The sequence below is a fragment of the Xiphophorus couchianus genome, chromosome 15, assembly GCF_001444195.1.
Source record: "Xiphophorus couchianus chromosome 15, X_couchianus-1.0, whole genome shotgun sequence".
Classification (NCBI taxonomy): domain Eukaryota; kingdom Metazoa; phylum Chordata; class Actinopteri; order Cyprinodontiformes; family Poeciliidae; genus Xiphophorus; species Xiphophorus couchianus.
This window is the reverse complement of record NC_040242.1, coordinates 19,775,382-19,799,149: the sequence shown is the minus strand read 5'-3', so window position 1 is coordinate 19,799,149 and position 23,768 is coordinate 19,775,382. Positions and strand designations below refer to the sequence as shown.

Here is a 23,768-nt window from a genome sequence, read left to right as displayed (position 1 = left end):
ATTATTTGATAGAAGTTTATTTAAAACACGTAGATTATAGACGGTATGCGATTAAAACTTGTACGTGCCATTCACCCATGAGGAATCATACTGAGCTGCAGCACATAGGATCTTACTGTAGACTTTAGTGTTAAAAAAATTAGGCCTTTTTATTTGGCTGAGCTACTAATTAAAACCAGTTAGCATCAGATTATTATAGCTTAGGACAAAAATCTAAGTCGAGATCCAAACAAATTGCTCAAAATACTTGGTTTTTACTGAACAAATATGAAACTGCTAGCTAAAATAAAAGATTTCACCAACAGTAAAAGGAAGTTCTTTGTACGTCAAGGCCTCTTGATACAATCAGCGGTACACTTGGTGATTTGTCCTGCCTGCTTATGAGGTAGACTGGCTTTTCTCTCCTCGGTCTTGTTCAGAGGAACCGGCTTCAGCTGGGAGAGATTCTGGGGCACGAGACACCCATCAGGGTGTTCACATAGAAGACTGGAGCAGAATTACATTGGTTCCTGGGATGAGGTTTTCGTCTTGCCCGTCAATCAGAGGGTCCCACTGATTGAAATCCTTCTCCAGACCTACAAAATATGAAAAACATCCGGATGAGTCTAAAGTTTAAGGCCTGAAAATGTCTCAAATTCATGAAAACAAAAAAACTATTATGCTTCCTTGAACAGGTTTCGCCCCAAACCATTCTTAGATAATGAGTTTTTGCTCTGATCAGTTCAGCTTAGATTGAACAAGCTGTTTTAGGGGTTCTGGTCACTTTAAGTCCAAATAATTCGCTGCTGGACACGCCCCCGACTCAAGGTTTACATTGCCACGTGGAAAAGACTGCATAACAGATACGCAACTTTAGAACTGTCCATCTTTGACCCTGAAGTGGTGAAGCCTCCTACGCAAACAAGAATACTACAAGTGGTTTCTGGATGGTAAGTCAACAACAGAACACTTGTATTTTCCAGCAGCCATTGTACAGCACATACAGCGGTGAAACCAGCTGACCAAATGTGCCGAGGCGGCGCTTGGGTTGCTAGATGAGACGCATTGCCTGATTGTGACTAAACATTTGGGAGGTTTTTGAAACCGTTTGCCAGATAGCAAAAAACATGAATTTATTGCCCAAAAAAAAAATGGCTGGGTGTTTTGCTTTCCTTTTTTTTTTTTTTTTGCAGGACTTTTCAGTTAAGCAAAAGTTTGGCATAAGTTTTAGTTTTTTCTTTTGGCTTATATCACTTGGCAAAAAAATGACTTGGGCCGTTATTTTTGTACGGTGAAAATGTGCAGTACAAGAAGCATGAAGCTGGTGTTGAGAACCACAGTCAGACCACAGATATTTCAGTTTATTCTATACTTGACTGTACTGCTGCACAATTCCCCACCATCCCCTGTATTTATAGTTCTGTCTTAAATTTCATTGAGGTGGAATTAAAAAGTCTGAAATTTGACCCGCTAATACTCTGGAGACATTGAACTGAGGCTTTTAGCTGGACCAGGTGGGGGTTTTCTTACGAAGATGGCGTTGCAGAAAGGCCAGAGTTGCTTTGTTGGAGAGGTCTATGGCTAGCTCCGGGTCGATCTCCCCTTTCAGCTTCATCAGCTTCCCGATCCAGTTCCCGGTCAGGAAGGTGAAGTCTGGAAAGCTCTGGTGAACCGTGCCTCTGTCGGAATATGACAGGATTAACGACCAGTTTATTATATCACTATGACTTACTGTGTGTCCTCCCGGTACCTGATGGTGATCATTTTCCTGTCTATGACAGTACAGTCCAACTTCTTCATGCGGCTGATGTTTCCCGCCCACTGGAACTTCTCAGAGTTGATGAAGAAAATGGGCTGCTTGACCCGAGGAAAGATCTCGTCATCTAAAGGGACCATCCAGGCGTCCAGAGCTACGCCGCACCTGATTGGAGGGCAGAGTTTGAAAGCTTGCAGCGACGTTTTAGCCACAAACTCCAGTGTTTTTATTGGGACTTTCTGATGAACCAACACAGCACAAGTGCATAAGATGAAAAGTGTACGCAGTTTTCAACATATTTCAAATGCAAATCAGGAAAATTTACTGTGGCCAGTAAGTCAATACTTTATAAAACCAGCTCTCTGTAACTAGAACCTGACATTTTTGCCCATTCTTCTTTGCAAAATAGTTGCAGCTCAATCAAGTTTAACGAAATTCTCAAGAGTTTTTCAAATTTTACAGCATATTCTCAAGCAGATTTAGGCTGATGACCACTAAAACATGAACATGCTTTAACATTGTGCTTTGTATGTTTAGGGCCGTCGTCCTGCTGTAAAACAAACATAGATGACTTCTGCACTGGATTCTTTTGATTTATTTTTTTAGCGGCATCAGAGAGGAGGTCTGAATACAAATTACAAAACGTGTCATTCTACTTGAACGTCATTTTGGTCAAACTCAAAAAAAAAAAAAAGAATCCCACTAAAACACACGAGTGTTTCATCGTTACATAAGGTGAAAAAATGAATAGACGCTGCTGCTTCTAAAGAATACTGTACAATATTGTGTAAAGAATAGAAGATAGAAGTAAAGAGAGAACATACTTGAATTTAACCTCCTTGCACAGGGATTCAATAACAGTGGCGCCGCCAAAGGAATGTCCAATCACTGCTGTCCTGCACAGGTCCATGGAGTTCTGGTGCCACAGAGACGAGAGGAAATCATTTAAAATGAGGTTTTTTCCAATATATATGAATTCTACTTGAATTCAAATGAGTAATGATGTTATAGCTGCTGTCTTTATTGTAGTTCTGACACCAGAAGCTGGCTTATTTTGGAAGCTAGCCCACAAAATGACCAACTTTACTAACTTTCTAAGCTAACGCTATTATCAGAGCAGCAGCTAGCTGGGATGCCCCTTTAAATGAAGTTGCTTTCCATGCAGCTACACTGCGACAGATACAGCAAGATCCCATATTTCATCTGCTAGAATATATGTATTTTTTTTCTGTGGCCATAGCTACGTTAGCAATACCTCCAGCGTTGTGTAGTCGAACGGCGTCTGCAGAACATTCTGCACCGCTACTCCAGAGTTCATCTGGGTGAGTTTGTCCAGAGCCAGAATGCATTCGTCAGCTCGTTGCTTCACCTGGAAACGGTAACAAGATGGGATCAGATCAAATTAAATAAGTATCATAGAGCTTCGTGCTCCTACGTTGTCGCATTATAACCACACAGCTCTGTGTACTTCCCATCTCAAATAGTGTTTTAAGTTTAAAGTGAGAGCAAAATGCTACATGGTTTTCAGAATTCTGAGGCAATAAAAATCCTTAAAAGTGTTCATTTGTATTTAAACACTCCGATTCTATTTGGTAGACCCACTATTTCTGACAAATTTGTTTTTCTCCCAGAGATTCAAGTTTTTACCTTTTTGTCTTTTACAGAATGTCCGAGCGTCCTTAAAAAGTGTAAAATTAAGGCCTTAAAATGTCTGAGTTCTTTTTTTTTTTTTTAATTAAGTTGGCCTTTAAGATGTCAATCACAGGCATGGGAGGGCATTTATCGTATCATTTATCATTTATTGCAATAAATGTCTTAAGAATTCTGATTTCTTATTGTTGCTATAAATTCCAATTAATGCTTAAAACCGACCAAACACGCTCTTATTGTCACGGTTGATTGTTTCATTTCCTGCACTGTTTGTCCAATGAATTTGAAAATATAGTTGCCGTGTTCAGCTTAGTGACACAAATCACACTCCTTCATGTGACTGGTGTCATAAAGAGGCACATGACAAACGAGAATGTTAGTCAAGAGCAATATTTGTGTTTGTGGGGCTATAATTTCTGACACAACAGTCAGTCATACAGACTTTATTACATCAAGTCAAAGACATAACAGATAGTTCTAAGTCATTTTATCGTTATTACAATAGTACCGCAAAATATTGTGATAAAACTTGAAGACCCTATTGCCAGGATTATATAATTTATTTCCTTTTATGTCATCTCCTGTACATTTTTCTCGTGCGACGTTTCTGTCAGGCCAAGATTTGAGTCACATCTTCGTAGATTATTTGACACGATGCGGTCAAGGATACCGCTAAATAACTGCTAACATGCTTCTACTAGCTAGTTAGGTTCTTTTTGCGTCTATGGTGGATACATTATGTGAATTTTTCACCAGTTTGTTGGATGACCTTCATACGTTTCTGTGGAGAAATAGGTCTTAAATTCCATTACTATTACTGTTGATGATGGTCTTAAGAAGTCTTAAATTTGCGTTTGTGAAACCTGTAGAAGCCCTAATTTAAATAGAGCTAAAATTCAAAGGAAATGAATACTTTTGAAAATGCACATTTATGTTGAGTGGGCCTGTTACCTAGAAAAAAAAAAGAGAGACAGAGAAAGGATGTGGTTATTTCACTGTAAAGCCTGCTTTGTGTGTTGAAAATTGAGAAGTGATGAAATCCATCAGTGTCCGGCCCTCTCTGCATGACGTTGCAGATTTCAACTGACCTGCTTGTTCCTCAGGGGGAACTCGCTCTCGCCGTGCTTCAGAGCTCTGTAGTACATCCACTCCCTCAGCAGGCCGTCTCGGTCCGAGGCCGACGGCGACTTGGGCCGGCTCTCCTGCGTCGGCCCGGGTTCCGTCTTCTCGTGGTAGTAAAAGGTAGCCGAGGCCGACTCGTCTCTACCGGGAGGGGAAAACGCAAAATGGACGTTGAGGGAGAGAGAAAAAGAAAAGAAAAAAGGCGGAAAATGAATCCGTTGAGGGTGTTTCTGAGAAAACGGACCTCGCTGTATATGGTTGGCTTAAACGCGGACATCCTAGTGGTGATGATGTGTCTAAACCAATCAGATGGAGATAAAGATCTAAAGATGATGTCACTGTTAGCTTTAGCCATCATCTGATCAGAACCAGTTCTGGAGACTACTATAGAACCTCTGGACATGGCGCTCCAATCAAGGCTTCTTCAAAACATTACACACAACTCTGAGCATCCTCTTCAACAGACTGTTCTACAGCAACAGTCAGAGGTTTCAGTATGAACTGCTGTAACACAGACTGCTACAGAGGATGCTTCCTCCCAACAGCCATCAGCGTCTACAACAACTCTTTGAAAAAACACTTGGATGATATGAGTTACATTTAATTTCCCTCTGGGATTAATTACATGTTTGGTTTTATTGTTTGTGTTAAATTTCTTAGTACGGCAAACTGTAACTGTATTTAATTCTAACAAGTCTGAGAAAAAGAGGGTTTTATGAGATTGTGACATTCAGCAGAAGCAGAGATATAAACTTCCTTTATGGGACTAGAAAAAAAAGCAAGTCTCGGTTTCAGGTCCGTCTACTGAAACATCCTGTTTTGAGGTGAATTAAAAAGCAAATCTATCTTGAGATCTGCACATATCTGCGCGAGGCTTGGCCCTCGTGTTCAGGCTCGTCTCTTTCTCTTCTCCGTCTCGGGGTTTTCTGTCGCAATCCGAGGCGGAGCGAGGCGGCCGCCGGCTGAAACACCCGAGCCGCGCCGCAGACTTGTGACAAAGCGAGTCCGCTGACGACAGGCCACGTGTCGGCTCCGCGGCTCCTGCCTTCAACCCGGCCGCAGCCGAGGCCATTATGCTCTCCTCCATACTTGTCTCTATACTGAAAAGAAAATGTGATGAGCTGGGCCGGACCATTGTCTGCACACCCTTTCCACTCCGACTCCAGGGACAAACAGCAGAGGAGGGCCGGCCCTCTCTGCTGCGTTTGTCAGACAGAATTTCTTCAAAATGACAGAATCTAGGTTTGTATTTCTGGGCTCCGTGTCGTGAAGGGTGATAGGCTTTGGGGTTTTTTACTGGGCAGCAACAAAAAATGTCAATTAAAAATGGAAAAAAAACGTGTGCTGCGACAAACGAATTGTCTCCTTTTAAAAGTTTCAGATCAAACCAGTTAAATACCATAACACAAAAACTCAGTGAGTACAAAAAGCATGTTGCGTTTATGAGGCTTCATCAGTGAAGGAATTTTGCCATAGTTGCCTTTGCAGAATTATTTTTAATTTAGCCACATTTACGGGTTTTTGAACATGGAGATGCCTTTTGTTTTTCCCCCCTTCAACCAATCAGAGGTGGAATTGCTTTTGACAGTGTCCTATACTAGCACTTCGACTGTGGTTTTCTGGCTGGTCACCCATCTTAAAAAAGCCTGACCTTTATTTATTTTTCCACCCCAAAAAGTCACTAATATAGTAACAAAGTCGCTACGTTAGCAACAGTGGGATGACTATTTCATGTTTTTATTTATTTATATATATATTTAAAAATGTATTAATTGGGTTTTACATTTATGTCTTGATTGATCAACATTCATCAAGACAGGGCTTTGGCTTCCTTTGCCCCCTTTTTGGAGGAGCCACTGCTAAAATAATATATTAATTACGGTACTACAATTCTAATGTTATCCATAGCATTTCTTATTTTAATATGTAAAAAGTTAGGCAAAAACAAAGAAAGCTACATTTAGTAATCGTTTTTATGTTGATTAGTTGAAGTAACTTTAGTTTTGTGTGTGTGTGTGTGCGTTTGTTTCTAATACCTTGTGGGGACCATTTTCCTGACATATACTACCTTGTGGGGACCCACTTCTCTTTGTGGGGACTGAAGCCTGGTCCCCACAAGGGGAAAGGCTGTTTTTGGGTCAGGGGTCAGATTTAGGAATAAGGTGTGAATTGAGTTTTGGTTAGGTATGTAATGGTTAGGGTAAAGGTAAGGGTAAGGTTTAGGCTGTAGAAATGAATGGAAGTCAATGGAAAGTCCCCACAAAGATAGCCGCGCAAACGTGTGTATGGTTGTTTGTCCTGTGTTGGCCCACGATGGTCCAAGTTGGACCCCGTCTTTCACCCAACGACCGCCGGAGATGGACGCCATATCCAGGTTGTCTATAGATGCTAACAGAACTAGCACGCTAATGTTAGCGTGTCAAGCTAACATTAGCTGGTTAGCGAGACTTCCTGCTTGTTTGGTAACTGTAGTTTTCACACATGGGTGGCGCTTGTCTGGAATTTTTCACAATTGGAAATATTTCTAAACAGCTAAATTAGTTTTTTATTTTCTTAAGAAAGCGAAAGGTGTAGCAGCCAGCTTGAAAGGCAGCGCGCAGCGACGTCAACTCATGTCGATCTAACACCTTCCCCCAGCATCTGAGTGAAACCGAGGCTTCTTCAAACCTCGGTTCAACTGATCCATATCCGCAGTCAGGTCTGTTCAGGTAGAGTTCACTTTGACTAAATTCATCAGCCAACTTTATGCTCAGCATGGTGAGTTACCTGTGTTCCACTGACGCCACGATGAAGCCCTGAGAGGCCAGCTCTACACATATAGCTGAATACAAAGTCCTGGAACAAAACAGACAAATGTTCAGTTAACAGCAGCTCCAGCCATAATGGGAAAAAAACCTACACAAGGTGTGTACCTGAAGGCACCAAGGCCATGGGAGAAGATAACCACGGGACACTTCTCACTGGATTTAAACGGAGCATCCATGTAGGCGGGGATCTTATAGGAGCCTGGAATATTTAAACCAGACGACAATAGTGTGGAATTAAGAATCAGAATAGAAACAATCCCTCCGTCAACGTCCCACTAATTCTGCTCGGTAACACATCTGAAATTACAGATCCAAGTAGAAGAAAGTTTATAGCTGAGCTAATCCCAACTGAAATTAAATGAAGCTGAAGTGTGAATTTTAACTCACTTCTGCTTTCAGATTCCCCTCTGATCTGGTTTCGATCAGCTGCCTCCTCACCGCAAACCATCAATCCTTAAACTAGGCCTTTCTGAAACGCTGATGCTTCAGATTTCATCAGAAATTTGGTGTCAGATTTCTAATGAAATCTGAAAAACTGATTGTTGTGATGTTTTTTAGACTACTACTTCTTGTCAGACAGATTCTAATTAAAGTGACTATGTACAGATCCGACCGTTGGTTTGCTAAATTGTAAGAGACGTTGTGAATAAGAGTTGCACTGTAATTTAAAAAGGGAGGTAGTTACTTTTTCACATGGGAGCCAAGCAAGTTTTTTACTTGCAATAAGCAAAATTAGATACAAATTTGGATTTAATCTGGCCATTTTTGATAATAAAATTAAGCATGACGATTAAAAACCAAACTAATAGTAAGAAAAGGAAGCATGATGCACATCTGGAGGATGTGTGTGACTGCAGGTATTCACCAAAGAGGTATTCGAAAATCTTTTCGCTCCAAGTTCGATTGATTTTCATGAAGTCGGCCAGGCCGTAAAAATACTCCATGTTCGGGACCCAGTCGGGCTTCTCGGCCTTCTCCGTCTCCTGGCAGGGATAGTAAAGCCGGAAGAAGCTGCCCTGTTAACACACACACACACACACACACGCCTCACTTTATATCAGCGGGACAACAAAAACATTCCATTTCCTCCTGTAAAACATTACAGGAGACAATAATTGTGTGTTTGCTGAGGTATGTGAGAGCAGGGCCAGTCCAGTGACGTTTTGGGGCCCTGAGCGGAAATTCTTTTGATTTGACTCATTCTAAAAATAAAAAAAAAAAAACAGTATTCAAATGTGCAACAGGTAGCCTGGATGCTTTGACGCAGCAGAGTCAGTGACTGTGAGGGAGGAAATAAAGGCAGTTTACCTACAGCAACTGCACTTTTATTTGATATTAATATATCTATATATCTGTTTTGGTGGCAAAAATGACCCTCGTTGAAGCTGACATCATTCCGTACAGCTCTGGTAATATTCCTTTTATTTCATCTGTCTTCAAAAATGCTCACTTTATACATCTGAATGATCCATTACCACAATTACTTTCAATAAATTAAGCTGACTTGTCAGATGAAGAGTTCCATTTTAGAAATTGACAACTTTTAAGCAGGTACTAAACATTTTACTAAAGGGTACGTTTCTGTATTAAATTTTTTTCCATTAGTCTGATGTAATATTCAAACTTTAAATGTCATGTTTTCACTAGGCAAGCAGAAAATCATTATAATTAACAGAAATGAAGGCTTCCAAACATCCATCTGTGTATTTTAATCTATATAATGTGTTTCACTTTGTAATAAAGATCCTGAAATAGACTGACTTTACAATAATATTCTAATTTATTGAATGGATTTGTACTAATTTATGCTTATTTTTTTTTCCTTTTGAGAAGATTGGATCATGCAGAAAAGTGAAAAATAACATTTTCTTTTTAAACTTTAACCTAATAAACAACTAAGTATTCCACAGTCTAACCACTCTGAAATGGCCGCTTAGTTTGCATATGCCTTTGGCTGGCCCTGAATCTGTTGGAGGAATACCAGAGAACCGTTTTTTGCCTATTTAAATCCAACGCCCACTCAAACGCACACACAGCTGGCCCTGTGTGTGCGGACATGGAGTGGGTTTTGTTGCCGTCTGTCACCTGTGCAGTGTGGTCCATCATGAAGTCGGTGCAGCCCACGTGGTTGGGGCCCTTCGGAGGAGGGATCCCCAGGTGATTACTGCAGGAGCTCCCCATGGCAAAGAAGCCTAGCGTGTACCTCCACTGTTCTGGTAAAAAACCACGATACAGATGTGGTTAGACGATAACTTGCAAGACGAGACGAAGATCAAACTACCAATAAACTCTTTTAACTTCACCCTAAGTCAACAGCTTGGTGGTTAAAATTGGAGAAAATTATTGAAACTGGTTTTGGACCGGATAAAATTCAGGGTTTCCCCCCAGTGTATTATAAGCCTGGCGGGCCACCAGGCTTCAATTGGTCCCTGCCAGGCTAAGCATTGTTTATTTTTATTCTTTTAATTTAACCCTCGTGCGATCCTAACATTCTGTTTACTCCCCTTGTCCTATGGGTCAAAAATGACCTGCCCTAATTAAAGCACCAAAATAAAGCAGATTAATTGAATTTTAGATCCAAAATCTATTTTTCATAATGAAACAATCTGATATTTATCAATTCAACTCGATTTAATTAATTTTTTTATCATGTATTTTGGTTACACAATACAAAAAGACAAACAACAGTATTAAGACACTTTTTTCTTTTAACCACAAACCAAGTGTTGTAGCAGTTTTCTTTTACACAGTAAAGGTAGGTTTATTATTGTAATTATGGAAATGTGAAGTTATTACTTCTGAATTAATTAGACTGAAAAGGGGGGGGAAAAGTCAGCAATTTGGAACTTTTAGTGAACAGTTAATTCCTTTAGATTTTTTTTAGGAAGTGAATTATAAAAATACCTCTTGTAACAACAAAACATAACGTAGCTTGATTTTATGGACAATTTAACATCAGCTCTCATCTCATAATTATATGAGATGTTCAACACAAGAACATTTCCTGCTCAACATAAGGTGTTGAACATAAGATGAAGAACTTCTTCAGAAGATGATGTTCATCTCATAAAGAAGTCCTTATGCTGAGCATCCTCAACACAAGATGAAGAACATGGTCTGTTCAACATGAGGTGTTGAACTTATAAGATGTTCTTATGTTGAACATCTTCAACATAAGCCGAAGTACATCCTATCCTTCTCACCCCACGCTGAACTAAAGATGAAGAACATCCCCATGAGCTGGAGATGTTCTTCATCTTATAAAGATGCTTCCATGATGAACATCGTCTTATGTTGAACATCTTCAACATAAGCCGAAGTACATCCTATCCTTCTCACCCCACGCTGAACTAAAGATGAAGAACATCCCCATGAGCTGGAGATGTTCTTCATCTTATAAAGATGCTTCCATGATGAACATCGTCTTATGTTGAACATCTTCAACATAAGCCGAAGTACATCCTATCCTTCTCACCCCACGCTGAACTAAAGATGAAGAACATCCCCATGAGCTGGAGATGTTCTTCATCTTATAAAGATGCTTCCACGATGAACATCGTCTTATGTTGAACATCTTCAACATAAGCCGAAGTACATCCTATCCTTCTCACCCCACGCTGAACTAAAGATGAAGAACATCCCCATGAGCTGGAGATGTTCTTCATCTTATAAAGATGCTTCCATGATGAACATCGTCTTATGTTGAACATCTTCAACATAAGCCGAAGTACATCCTATCCTTCTCACCCCACGCTGAACTAAAGATGAAGAACATCCCCATGAGCTGGAGATGTTCTTCATCTTATAAAGATGCTTCCATGATGAACATCGTCTTATGTTGAAAATGTTCAACATAAGACGAAGAACATCCAATGCTTAACTCCCCACGCTGAACTAAAGATGAAGAACATCCCACGTTGAACACAAAATGTTCAGCACAAGATGTTCAAGAAAATCTTCATAGTGTGAAGATGTTCTTCACCATATGAAGACGCTCCCACATCCACACATTTACACATTTCCCCATGTGAATCACATGTGATTTACACATTCTCACATGTAAATCACATGTGGTCACGTGATTTTCATGTGACTTTTTTGTAAGGGTATATAACTTCGATTTTGTTTTGTACTATTATTTTTCTTGGTATTTCACAACAAATTTTATATATATATATATATCTCACATGTGATTTTTTGTAAGGGTGTTAGGCTAACGGCTCTATGTCAAGGCAGCAGAGACGTTATTCCAAAGTAACGTATTTACTATTAATTGTTTTTTTATTGTTTTTATCCACCTCCTTTGCTTTTCGCCGCTACTCTTTAAATCTCCATCTGACTGGTTAAAAAGCCACGAGAGACGTTGAAGACGGGTATATCATTTAATGACACAACATTATTTTAAATCATTTAACATGTTTGTTCTATCATTCCACATCAGAAGAATGACGTGTGAAAGTGATTTTTTTCTTTTTCTTTTAAAGTTCCGAATTAAATGACAGCGATGATGTTGCACTGTGGACATGGTGACACCGCGACCTGGCAGTCTAAGTAAAGACTGACTGGTTCTGGAAACGAGGGTTTTAAACAGCATTGACAGACTTTAACCTTTGGTCTCGACGTTCCTGTATTTGTCCCTTGACTTTGTTAATAGCGTAGTAGTAACTCCGGTGTCAGAAGCTGTTGACTATTTCGCAAAACTTTATGTCACAACATCAATGAAGGTGTTCAGTCGTGAACACAAAGCTCGCGCTGTAGTATTAAAGTAGTGCTTACCTGTCTTTGCCCAGTTGTAAATTGTCTTCACCGCTATCTGCACAAACTCTCCATTAAAATGCATCGACCTTTTGTCGTTTTAAAACGCTGAGTGAAGCCGCGCGCTAAGCGGCTGACACCAAAATCATGGCTAGAAAGAGACAAAACAACAAGAAGGCCTGCGGCAGCTCCGGAAATCTGGTTGTCCCCGGCTGTTGCCACATCAGCTGTGCATCATTATTGTGCGGTCACAGGCATTTGTTAGCAGCAGCGCACCTGTATGAGTCACTCGGCGGCAGCTAAACCTGTTCGAGTTTGACGGTCTGCTGCTGCGAGCCAAACTGGGAGCGAAATGGGGGCGGGAGGGTAGCGGCTTTACACTGGCTCCGCATCATTTACAAGCCAGCGAGACTAGCGGGGTGGGGCTATGTCTCTGCTGACCGTCTATCTGTGCCTTTCAGGGTCGTTAGTGGACACTCACTTCAACCATGTATGTCATATTAACGTAAAACTCATAGGACTGTGTCACCCGGCAAACGCATAGCCGTCCATTTAGGAGAAAAAGCTGTCTGGCGCCGCTCACCCGTACATCCAGCCAGGAATCGCGCCGGCTGATTGCTACGGATTCGACATCAGTTCCCAAACAATAAAAAAAAAGTCAGGGAAGTTGTGTTATAAGACTAAGCATAGACCTTCATCCCACTGTTACTGTGACAAGGCTTCTGTGAATGTCGTTTTCCGTTCTTAGTAAAAACGATGGGAGAGAGGGCATGTAGCCATGGGACGTTGTTTAGATAAATATTGAATTTAATTAAATTAATCTTTGATTTTATTCGGTTATCCACGGTGCTTACTCTGGCTCGTCTGGTGGAATTATACTCCGTTTCTGTAGGGGGCGGAAGAGAGCATACATCATGAGCGGAGACTGAACAATGTAACACAAAATATTAGCAGGTTAGCTACGAGGGCTAAAATATAGCATTTTTCAGTCCTAACTTCTCTTAAAATGAAGCTGGTGAGTAAATAACACAAATATTAAAATAATACACAACGCCGTAGCGGCTTGAGAAGAGGTCTAGAGAGCTATAGAAAGTAGCATCAGAAGCTAATCCATTCACTGTGGTTAGCCAAGCAGCTAACAACAAGGCTAATGAGTGTACTTTCATTGAGCCTCCCATGCTGTTTGATATAGTGAAGACTGGAAGTAGTTCGTTTAATAGTCCTATCATTGATATTTCACATCCTTGCAACGACAAAGAAAGCTGGTTTCTGTTCAAAACACTTAAAAGGCAACAGTTTGTTGCAAATTTTCTGGGATTGTGTTGACATCACCCTGTTATATTTTACATGAACGCCTCCTGGTCCCATTTTCCTCTTTGCAGTACTGTTTGTCCGGTCACCCAACGCTCCCTTGCAATGTTCTCAAATTCAAATCCACCACCATAATGCTGGACTGTGGACTGGACACCACGTCTGTCCTCAACTTCCTGCCTCTTCCTCTGGTGCACAGGTAAGAAAAAAAAAGTGATATGACTGGGATGTATTGATTAAAAATTTTTTACATTTTATTTCATTTTGTATATAATCAGTCCGAGGCTCTCCAAGCTGCCTGGCTGGATCTCAAAGGACGGGAGCATAAACCTGGAAAAGGTAAGAGGAGTTACAGGATTGAGGGATTGAATTAGTGTAGCGTACAGTGAAAGGTTGTAAATTCAGTTGAAAAAAAGGTTTTACATGAATAGTTTTTAAGGTACAGATTAAATAAAAGTCCTCTTCATCCTCCCAGGAGCTGAAAGAATGCGCCGGCAGAGTGTTTGTGGACTCCCAGCCCGAGTTCTGTCTCCCTGAGGTAAATAATCCAGCCAAGGTGATTGTTATTAGAAGAAAACGTGGGTAGGGTTTAACCTAGGCAATATGCACTGTACACTGCTGCATCATCTGTGTTCTACACATCACTGTAAACACCTGAAAAGCAAATTTTGCTCTTCATCTTGATCTGATTCTTGTTGATTTCTCTCCCACAGAGAGAACTGCTGGATCTCTCCACCATCGACGTCATCCTTATCTCCAACTACCACTGTATGATGGCCTTGCCCTACATCACCGAACACACCGGATTCACAGGGACGGTGTACGCCACAGAGCCCACCCTGCAGATAGGAAGGCGAGTACTTAGGGCGCTAAAATGGATGGAACATCGTTTGCTGTTTTTACTTCATTTGTTAATGACAAAAGAGAACAATTCAAGAAATAGAGAATTTTTAATTTTTTTTGTAGCTTGTTGCTTTTTGATTTTAGTTACAAATCTCACCGTCAATTCTGAGCTTGCTCCTTCGTCTTACATGTAAAATACTTTTAATATACCGATGAAGTTATTGACAAGTAAGAGCCCTCGTTTCCCTGCAGGTTGCTAATGGAGGAACTGGTGAACTTCATGGAGAGGGTTCCCAAAGCTCAGTCTGCCACCTGCTGGAAGAACAAGGAAATTCAGAGGTCTGGAAACGAAACACAAAAGAAGTAGAAAAAGTTCAAAGGGAACTAGTTTTGTAGAATTAATTTTTCTATGCTTCTCGAGGCTTTTCCTAATTTTCCTTGGCCTGTTTTTGTCGAGCAGAAATAAATCCCCCAGCAACTCAAATAATAAACACACAAAGACTTAAAAAGAAAAAAAAAAAAATTCAATTTCTTGTAGCCTCTTTGGTGCTCTGTAATCTTTGGTTCGTAGGATTCCATCACTGACTTGGAGTTTTACTTTATTTTTTTAAAACCAGTTCAGTTTCCTTGGTTATTTACTGATTTTGAAAAATAATTTTAAAACAATCTTTGTTCAGTTTTTCTTTTGTCCTTCCCTCAGTTATATGAAGTCTGCTGAAACCATATGTTGACAAATAGCCCCACATCATGATGCTCCCACCTCCAAACTTTGTTGTTGTTTTTCTTTTCTTTTTTTTTTTTTACCATACTCTGTTAGTATTTTAACTTGAAATGAGCTTCAGCATGATTTTTCTTCAGCAGTGGAGTCTTGTGCAGAGTGTTCTGCTTGAAAATGACTTTCCAGCTCCAGGTCTTCCTTTCTTATTTTTTGTCTTTCAACAAAAAAAAAACACTTCGGGGTTGTGAAACCTTTTAATAGACCATCGGTTGATGTAAGTAAACGACGCTCTTCCACATCAGGATGCTTCCTGGGCCGCTGAAGGACGCGGTGGAGGTGTGGACGTGGAAACGGTGCTACAGCATGCAGGAGGTCAACTCGGCGCTCAGCAAAGTGCAGCTCGTCGGCTATTCCCAGAAAGTGGTAGGAACAACTTTTCACTCAGACAAAACCTCACACACCCACATCCTGAAGCTCATTCCAGCTTCTTTAAACAAATTGTTTGGGTGTCAGCCGGGCTTGCTTGTCGGTATTTTTAGTTTTTTATACGTTTATTTGTTTATTTTTTTCCTGCCTGAAAGCCATTTCAAATGTCAGAGTAGTTGAAATATTCCACTGAGAAATGGGACGCCCCTTCAAAAAGCAGATGTTGGAAAGACAATAAAATAATGGGAAAACAGTAAAACAAATAACCCCTTTACAGCATGTTGAGATTAGAGATGGACCGATCCGATATTAATATCTGTATCGGGTGTCAGTGAAAAGGGTAGCTCTGTTCAGTCTAATTCTATGCTTTGTGCTCTGAGTGACGTGATGGTTTATCGTTTATTTCACATCATATTTAGAATTCCTTATTGCTCGTTTCTGAAACATCTGAAAGAAGGTTTGTTACAGTAAAAAAATGTTCATGTTTAACCAACGCAGTCAACCTGTTTTTGTCAAGTTCTTTATTATTTATTTTACGTTGGCTGTTATTCTCCTAAGTGCACTGACTGAACAGATTAAAGTCGTGTTTACATGTTTGACCAAGCTTGTGAATATTTTAGTGTATTTAAGTGTGCTGTACTGGTGGAGACTTATCAAATAAATTTGTAACTCAGTACATTACAAAAAACGTTTTAAGCACAGTTCTATATCAGATCAGCAGATACTAGACTTCAGATATCAGTATTGGAAGTGAAAAAAGTGAATGGGTGCATCCCCAACTCAGATATTCTGTAACATATTTCAGAAATACTGACAAAATATAAAGCATTGCAGCTAAACTTTAGACAACACTGATAATTAGACTGACTGATACCAAAGCTTGCAGAAATTTAAAATACTAAACAGTTATTTTTTTCTTTGTGTTAAAACACAACAATAGATAAATCGAAACATTTCAGTCCATTTGAATCTTCTTTCTGTTGCAAGATGTTTTAACACGGTATTTCCAGGCCACAGTTGTTGTTTTTCTCGTATTTGTTTGCTGTCCTGACCCTGACTCCGTTGTCCAGGAGTTGTTTGGAGCCGTGCAGGTCTCCCCCTTGAGCTCCGGCTACTCGCTGGGCAGCTCCAACTGGATCATCCAGTCGCATCACGAGAAGGTGTCCTACGTGTCGGGTTCTTCCCTCCTCACCACACATCCGCAGGTAAATCCCTCCTCTGCACTCAGAGCCTGAGGAAGAAATGTTTGGGTCAGTGAGGAAACCTGCATTTCACATGGTGGATTTAAAAAATGTAAAAAAAAAGTTCTAGTTGCTCTAAATTGTGGTAGAATCTGTCGTACATCATCATAAAACACATATTATATGTCTTGACTCAGTAATTAACTGAAAATTGTGAGGGAAAAATATTGTTGATTGGATCAATTGACAGAAATGTGTTGAGTCGGAAATTTCCAATTAATTGCCGTCATTTAATTATTTGCACCTCGGCACATAATTAATTCTATCATGATGTCTTTGCAATTATTGCTACAAATATGGACTAAAACCCAAAGCAGCGGCTTTCATTTAATACTTTGTGGATTTTTTTTCCTTTTTTGACAGAAAGTAAAATGGAAAGTTAAGCGCTCCATTTTGATTATCATCAGCTTCCTAAAATAATGGTCCAATTGCATTTTTAAAAGATTTTCTTCAACCAAAAAAAACCACCCTCTTTTTATTGCCAAAAGATGATTAAGGCAAAAAAAGAAGAAAAAAACTCATTTTCGTCAAAAAATGGCCATTATTTTAGCAAGGTGACGTTATGTCACTTTTAAATCACTATGAGGTCATTGTTCCTTTTTAATAAAATGATTAATGTAGCTGACAAAATCATCAGTGATGTAAATCAAAGACATCCACTGCGCTGTCGTGTCAGTGAATGTGAGGAATGCATTAAGCTGCTTCTTTGCTTCTGCAGGATTTTCCACCAAGAAACACTACAGTGTGTCTGCTCACCCTTAAAAAGTCTTAAACTCATGAGTTGAAAATTGAAGTCTTAAAAATGTCTTACTTTTTTTTTTTTAAAAAGCGAAGTGGCCTTAAATACATTAATCACAGGTCTTAAATTTTGTCGTGCCGGACTCTTTAACCCCATATGTGCAGCTTGAGTCGCGCGCAGACATCTTGATTGTATTCTGTGACTCAAGGTGGTTGAGGCTACCGCTAACTAGCTGCTAATATACCCGTGTTAGCTAGCTATCTGTTTTGCATCGATTGTAAGTAGAAATGTATCACCAGCTGACTGGATGAGTTTTATTTTTGCCATTGCCTCACTTCTGAGGCCAACCTATACGATGCCAGGTGCATTCTGTGCAAGCAGAGCCATAGGCAGTGTCTTACTCTTTCAGCAGCATTGTGTTTCTTACTCTATAAGAAACACAATGCTGCTGCCACAAACAGAGCCAGAAAATTTCAGTTTTTGCTATGCCTGATTGTAATTCAGTAGAATCTCCCAACCATTCCCTGTATTTGTAGTTTTTTTCTGTCTTAAATTTCAATCAAGACAGGTGGCATAAAAAAAAGGTTTTAAGAAGCCTTAAATGTCTCTTGCCAAAACCTGCAGATACCCTGTAACAAAATCAGGGTGTAAAAAGAAGACTCTGTTTAATGTGTTGGTGAATTTAAAGCAAAACTGAAGGCAGTTTAGTGTAGTTTAAAGCGAGGGAAGAGGCAAACGCCACCGATCTTGCGTTCCCACAAAGACTAAACCACACGGTCACAGAGCGCTCTGGTAAAGGGGACGTGTGCTTCCTGTTTCTTTTCCCAGCCGATGGACCAGAGCTCCCTGAAGAACAGCGACGTTCTGATTCTGACAGGCCTCACGCAGATGCCCACCGCCAACCCAGACGGCATGCTGGGAGAATTCTGCAGCAACCTGGGTAGCTTAAAAATGTCCAGAAGAAACTATTTGCCTAACTTTTTTTTTTTTTCACTGACTGAAGCTTGTATTTGGGTTTGGCCCCGCAGCCATGACGATCCGGGCGGGAGGCAACGTGCTGGTCCCCTGCTACTCCTCTGGAGTGATATACGACCTGCTGGAGTGCCTCTACCAATTCATCGAGAGCGCCAACCTGGGGACCACGCCCTTCTACTTCATCTCACCCGTAGCCAACAGCTCCCTGGAGTTCTCACAGATCTTTGCTGAGTGGTGAGCAGCTCTTCCTTAAGATCTCTTTATGTTTTCTTCATTACTTCTTGGTCATTCTTATTCCACTTCTTTCTGTTCTCACTTCAGGCTTTGTCACAATAAGCAAACCAAGGTGTATCTTCCTGAGCCTCCTTTCCCACACGCAGAGGTAATTTCCACCTGCTGCACCAACAATAATGCTGCAATTTCTGACAAAACAATTCTGCCAATGTGGCCTCACATGCTGGAATATTACAGCTGGAAAAACAGCTTTCTAGATCAAAAATTTGAAACTGAGGTGACACTTTTAAGATCCAGGAATGTCGTCCCCTCTGGAATTTTCCAGATGCTTGAGTTTCCACTAGTGCAGCGTTTGAGCAACATTTCCATAAGGTGATTGTTTCCGTTTGATTGACGAGGTGTCAGCACATCCTTAAAAAGTCTAAACATTTCTTTATATGCATCTAAAATCAAGGCCTTAAAATGTCTTAGATTCATCGTATCAAGTAATTTGGCCTTTTAATATAGATACCTTCTTAAAATAATGGCCTAAGTAATTTTTTGAAGTTTTAGGTGAAAAAACCCCCATCACTTTTGGCAAAAACTTATTTAGGTGAATATTTTAGGAAGCAGGGTGGTTTATTCATCACAGGTCTTAAATTTTATCATGGAAGGACTAGCTAACTAACTGCTATCTAGCTAGTTGGTTAACTACATTACATTTTGTCATGGAAAGACTATTTAATGTCATATATTTTATTTTTCATTTCAGTTTTTTTTTCATGCGACTTTTTGGTCAGGCAAACGTTTGAGTCGCACTCAGACATCTTCGTTGCGTTTTGTGCCTCGAGATAGTTGAAGCTACCGCTAACTAGCTGCTAATGAACTCTTGCCAGCAAGCTTACTAGCTTTTCTGGCGTCCATCCTGAGTAAGTGGAAATTTATCGTCAGTTGCTAGGGCCACGTTCAGACATGTCTGTGGTGGTATAGGTCTTAAATTCCATTTATAATAAGTCTTGTGTTCCAGCTGATCCAGACCAACAAGCTGAAGCACTATCCCAGCATCCACGGAGACTTCAGCAGCGAGTTCCGCCAGCCCTGCGTGGTTTTCACCGGTCACCCCTCACTGCGCTTCGGCGATGTGGTTCATTTCATGGAGCTGTGGGGCAAATCCAGCCTCAACACCGTCATCTTTACAGGTAACTACCACACAGATGCTGAGGAAATAGGAAAAAAAAAATTTAACATTTCTCCGCCATGCAGGGAAAGTGCGGCTGGACGCCCTCCGGCAGTTCTCATTCTGCTTACAAAGATTTAGAGATTTTATTAACCAATCCAACTTGATCTTGAAGCTGATTTTATTTTATTTTCTTCTTTTTCTTTCAGAGCCAGATTTCTCCTACCTGGATGCCCTGGCTCCGTACCAGCCGCTAGCCATGAAATGTGTTTACTGTCCTATTGACACCAGGCTCAACTTCCATCAGGTTTCAAAGCTCCTGAAGGAAGTGCAGGTATTCAGTTCACATCGTCACATCATTCATCAAATGTATGTGCTTTCTAGAATAGTAAAATGTGGGATACTGTAGCAGAAACCTTAACTTTTGATTATCAGACTAGTGGAATGGCAGTAGCAGCAGGTCACCGGATTTTGTGTTCATTTTTATTTGTGTTTTTTTGCCATCAAAATGACAGATTTTGTGATGCTGCTTTAGAAATATTTGCAAGGAATTTTGCAATTATTTCTAAATATTTGCGAAAATATTTAGAAAAACATTTTGCAAATATATATTGCTATTTGCTATATATATATATATATATATATATATATATATTAAACTCCTTCAAAAATATACATACAGACAGAAAACAATGATGGGAAAGAACAAGCAGTTATTTTTGTTATTTAAAGAACTTAAATAGTCAGGTTTTCATTACTCACCACGTTAATCACTGACTGATAAGGAAGTAAGAAATACTGCCACCTGCAGGTGAGAGTTAGTAGTCGCTGAAACCAGATGTTCTTGAGCATTTTTGTGGAAAATTTGCAATTAACTCGTAATTATACTTTAATGTAAAATAATGGGGGGGATCTATTGATTTTGCGTGAATTTCTGCGTTAGTGGAATTGCAAAAAATAACTGTGGGTAAATGTGGAAAAACCGAATATGCCGAAGCTGGCAGGTGTTTCAATAAAAAGAAATGAGGACAGGAGGGGTTAGAAAGCGGCTCTGTTAGGTTAAGATACAAGTCATGATTATTTATTTATTATTGTTCACTTAGGTTATCAGATAATGCTAGCTAAGGCTTTGTTTAACCCACTTTAGTTGAGTCTTTGATGATACTTGGCTCAGTCTGTCATGTAAAAGTATTCATACACCTTCAACTTTTCCACATTTAAACCAGTTTCAACCAAAAACTTTACTTTTACTGGGGTTTTATGTGAAAGTTTAACCCAACCATAGTGCGTAATTCTGGAATGCAACAAAATTTATAAAAAGCTGTGAACATTTCTAAAAGCAACCGGATAAATAGTCAAAGCAGATCTGAAAAACTGGCATCAGATGTTGGTGTTTTCTGATTCCTTTTAAAGATAGATATGCAGGTCTAATCTAGAGGTGATGAATGCGAGTAAAAAAAAAGAAGAAAGAAAAACAAATGGTGCTTCAGCAATTTGACACATCTCATAAAAACTGTTTTTGATTGATTTTACTTGCTTAGACTTGCCCTAAAACACTCTGAGCTCTGACATAGGAGAAAGTATAAAAGCAAGAAGACCAAGGAAATAAGTTGCATCATAAAAGGGGGCGCAATAAGATTTCTCTTTTATTTTCATTTAGTCTGAGAGTTTTGTATCAACCAGTGTTTTTTCATCTCAATGGCAATATGACTGAGGCTGCAGTGAGTCAGATGCATCCAATTGGATAAATTTGGATGTCATCTGGATAACAAGGAAAGGAAATGTTGTACTTCCTGATCCCAAAGGCAGGACATACAATGAAAAACAAGATGGGACCGAAGATCGATCCTTGGGGTACACCACATCAGATGGGCACCGAAGAAGATATAAAGTCTCCTATAATTATAAATACAAGCACATCTCAAAAAATTTGAATATCGTAAAAAAAAGGGGTTTTTTTGTTACTCATTTCAAATAGTGAGTATATTTTACAGATTCATGACATACAAAGTGGAATATTTCAAGTCTTTATTATTGTTGTTATTTCAAGATTATGACTTACAAAGTATGTCAGTATATCACAATTCTTAAAAATGATGTTGGACCAGAAACAGATTTATAATTTTCTTGTATCAGTTTCCTTCCACTTCACATTTAAGTGCTCCTTTGTGTTGAGCTGTTACATGAAATCCCATGGAAACACGTTGACGTTTGTGTTTGCAACAAGACAAAATGTGGGAAAGTGAACTGTCCGAACGTGCGTCTGTCCTGCAGCCCCTCCATGTGGTGTGTCCGGAGCAGTACACCCAGCCTCCTCTAACGCAGTCCCACCGTTCGGACCTGATGCTGGAGCTGCAGCCCCCTCCCATGCCTTACAGGCGCTGCTCCGTGCTCAACCTGCCTTTCAGGCGGCGCTACGAGCGAGTCTACATCCTGCCTGAGGTAACCCTGACATCAGTTAGAGGAAACTGACATCCAGTTAGAGTCCCTCTCTAGCGGGTTTTAATTCCCGGAATCCTGATTCTTCCTCTTCTAGCTCGCCAACTCACTGGTGCCCTCTGAGGTTAAACCCGGTGTCTCCGTGGCGACCGTGTCGGCAGTGCTGCAGTCCAAGGACAACAAGCACACGCTGCAGGTGAGGGCCGCAGGATGTGCTGGAAGTGTTTGGTGTCCCTGGAGTTGGCTGACATTTTTCTCCCAACCCCTAACCCTGCCAAGTCGGTGCCCAAAGCGCCTCCTGTGGCCCCCAGCAAAAAGAGGAAGCGGGTGATGGAGGAGCCCCCTGTGACGATGGCGCCCAAACCCCTGCTGAGCGGAGCTGTGCCCCTGGAGGCTTTCCTGGCCACCCTGCAAAAGGTCAGAGTGAATGTTCTCCTAAAGGGGCAGTATCATGTGAAAATGAACTTTTTATATCATCTTATGATGCTATTCCCTCATCAAAAACATACCTGAAGTGTTGCTTTGATTCATGCATGTTTGAGAAGTCCTTTAATCTCCCATGGCTGAGCTCATTATAGGAGCTGCTTCTCAGCGAAACGCTGGTAAAAACGTTGTTAAAGGGTTAATAGAGGAGGCATGTGATGACTTGCTGAAGGATGGAGTTTCAGAAAGAGCAGAAGTTTCTTAAAGAGACAGAGGTCCAATTTCAAAGCGTTACATTAAGAAGTCAAATTTCTTTTAAGTTATATTTGATATATATGGCATTTTTATAACATAGCTACTTGACTGTGCTATAAACTGGCCAAAGTGCCTGGAAAACACAGAACAGTGCCCCTATAAAACTGGGCTCAGTTCTCATTCCTGTGTGTTTGGTTCTTTTGTGACGAGCAGCACGGGATCACAGAGGTCAAAGTGGAGGAGACGGCAGACGGACACATCCTGCACCTGCAGGCCGAGGACACCCTGATTCAGCTGGAGGAGGACGGGACGCACATCGTCTGCGACAACAACGAGCCGCTGCGGGCCACGCTCAGAGACCTGGTGCTGCGCTTCCTGCAGAAACTCTGAGCGCGTCCATCTGGCCTGGTCTCCCTCTGCTGCAGCACAAACACTGGACTGGGGAGGAGAAATGTCATATTTAATTGTAATTTTTCTTTTTTGTGAAATGTGTCCAGATCCATTATTTTGTATTAAATAATTTCCCAAACATCTTGTGCGGTGTGTCTTGGGTCACTGCAGTGTTTTGGAGGCGCTGACATTTTCACGTTTTGTTTTTACAATTTTTTCTTGCCTCAATCAGTCAATTGGAACCAAAGAATTATATTTAATTCATTGGTAATTCACATTTATATAAAGAGTCAGAGCCCTATTCTCGTGATTGACCCTACATGTTTCTGTGTTGCTTCAAATAACTAAAACATCTAAATGTCTTACATTTTTTAGCAGACATTTTTATATCAACTACATGATACTGCATTATCATTGAGCTACTCTAAGCTGTAGTTTATATATTGTTTGCTGCTGGGCATGATCATTTATGTGGCTAAAAAAATATTACTTTTACATCAATTTATAAGTTCTGTGAAACCTCTCTAGGAAATGAGTTGCCATTTATTT

The 23,768-nt window shown here is 40.3% G+C and overlaps 2 protein-coding genes and 1 long non-coding RNA gene across 5 annotated transcripts; 1 reads left to right on the top strand and 2 right to left on the bottom strand.

Moving 5' to 3' along the window:
- Nucleotide 1: 1 nt before the first annotated feature.
- On the bottom strand, nucleotides 2-12,420 carry pla2g7 (phospholipase A2, group VII (platelet-activating factor acetylhydrolase, plasma)). 2 transcript variants are annotated; one of them, XM_028041067.1, is made up of 11 exons: nucleotides 12,091-12,420; nucleotides 9,400-9,527; nucleotides 8,180-8,330; nucleotides 7,420-7,513; nucleotides 7,274-7,342; nucleotides 4,474-4,648; nucleotides 2,991-3,104; nucleotides 2,560-2,651; nucleotides 1,730-1,900; nucleotides 1,510-1,658; nucleotides 2-575 (listed from the first exon to the last, which is right to left on the bottom strand). In XM_028041067.1, the coding sequence occupies exons 1-11, from the start codon at nucleotides 12,152-12,154 to the stop codon at nucleotides 475-477; spliced, it is 1,308 nt and encodes a 435-aa protein (XP_027896868.1). In that variant the 5' UTR covers nucleotides 12,155-12,420; the 3' UTR covers nucleotides 2-474. The 2 variants fall into 2 exon arrangements, with proteins under 2 accessions (XP_027896868.1, XP_027896869.1); XM_028041068.1 differs by having other exon boundaries at nucleotides 9,400-9,522.
- LOC114159045 (uncharacterized) lies at nucleotides 5,987-7,267 on the bottom strand. The gene is made up of 2 exons (XR_003598531.1): nucleotides 6,787-7,267; nucleotides 5,987-6,536 (listed from the first exon to the last, which is right to left on the bottom strand). It is a non-coding gene; the product is annotated as an uncharacterized LOC114159045 (long non-coding RNA).
- On the top strand, nucleotides 11,669-23,360 carry ints9 (integrator complex subunit 9). 2 transcript variants are annotated; one of them, XM_028041066.1, is made up of 17 exons: nucleotides 11,669-11,687; nucleotides 13,452-13,579; nucleotides 13,659-13,719; nucleotides 13,856-13,918; nucleotides 14,094-14,233; nucleotides 14,476-14,562; nucleotides 15,244-15,364; nucleotides 16,438-16,572; nucleotides 18,176-18,287; nucleotides 18,376-18,556; nucleotides 18,644-18,704; nucleotides 19,563-19,734; nucleotides 19,922-20,046; nucleotides 21,987-22,154; nucleotides 22,249-22,347; nucleotides 22,431-22,568; nucleotides 23,043-23,360. In XM_028041066.1, the coding sequence occupies exons 2-17, from the start codon at nucleotides 13,515-13,517 to the stop codon at nucleotides 23,217-23,219; spliced, it is 1,905 nt and encodes a 634-aa protein (XP_027896867.1). In that variant the 5' UTR covers nucleotides 11,669-11,687; nucleotides 13,452-13,514; the 3' UTR covers nucleotides 23,220-23,360. The 2 variants fall into 2 exon arrangements, with proteins under 2 accessions (XP_027896867.1, XP_027896866.1); XM_028041065.1 differs by lacking the exon at nucleotides 11,669-11,687 and adding an exon at nucleotides 12,734-13,084.
- The last annotated feature ends 408 nt before the right edge of the window (nucleotides 23,361-23,768 follow it).

What these genes read in the sequence shown, in the direction of transcription:
- ints9 (XM_028041065.1), top strand. An exon ending in CCGAGTTCTGTCTCCCTGAG is followed by an intron (nt 13,919 to 14,093) that starts GTAAATAATCCA and finishes TCTCTCCCACAG; the next exon opens with AGAGAACTGCTGGATCTCTC. An exon ending in TCACAGATCTTTGCTGAGTG is followed by an intron (nt 18,557 to 18,643) that starts GTGAGCAGCTCT and finishes TTCTCACTTCAG; the next exon opens with GCTTTGTCACAATAAGCAAA.
- pla2g7 (XM_028041067.1), bottom strand. Translation starts at nt 12,154, where the DNA reads ATGCATTTTAATGGAGAGTTTGTGCAGATAGCGGTGAAGACAATTTAC. An exon ending in TCCCCCTGAGGAACAAGCAG is followed by an intron (nt 3,105 to 4,473) that starts GTCAGTTGAAAT and finishes TACCGTTTCCAG; the next exon opens with GTGAAGCAACGAGCTGACGA. An exon ending in CTTTCTGCAACGCCATCTTC is followed by an intron (nt 576 to 1,509) that starts GTAAGAAAACCC and finishes CATATTTTGTAG; the next exon opens with GTCTGGAGAAGGATTTCAAT.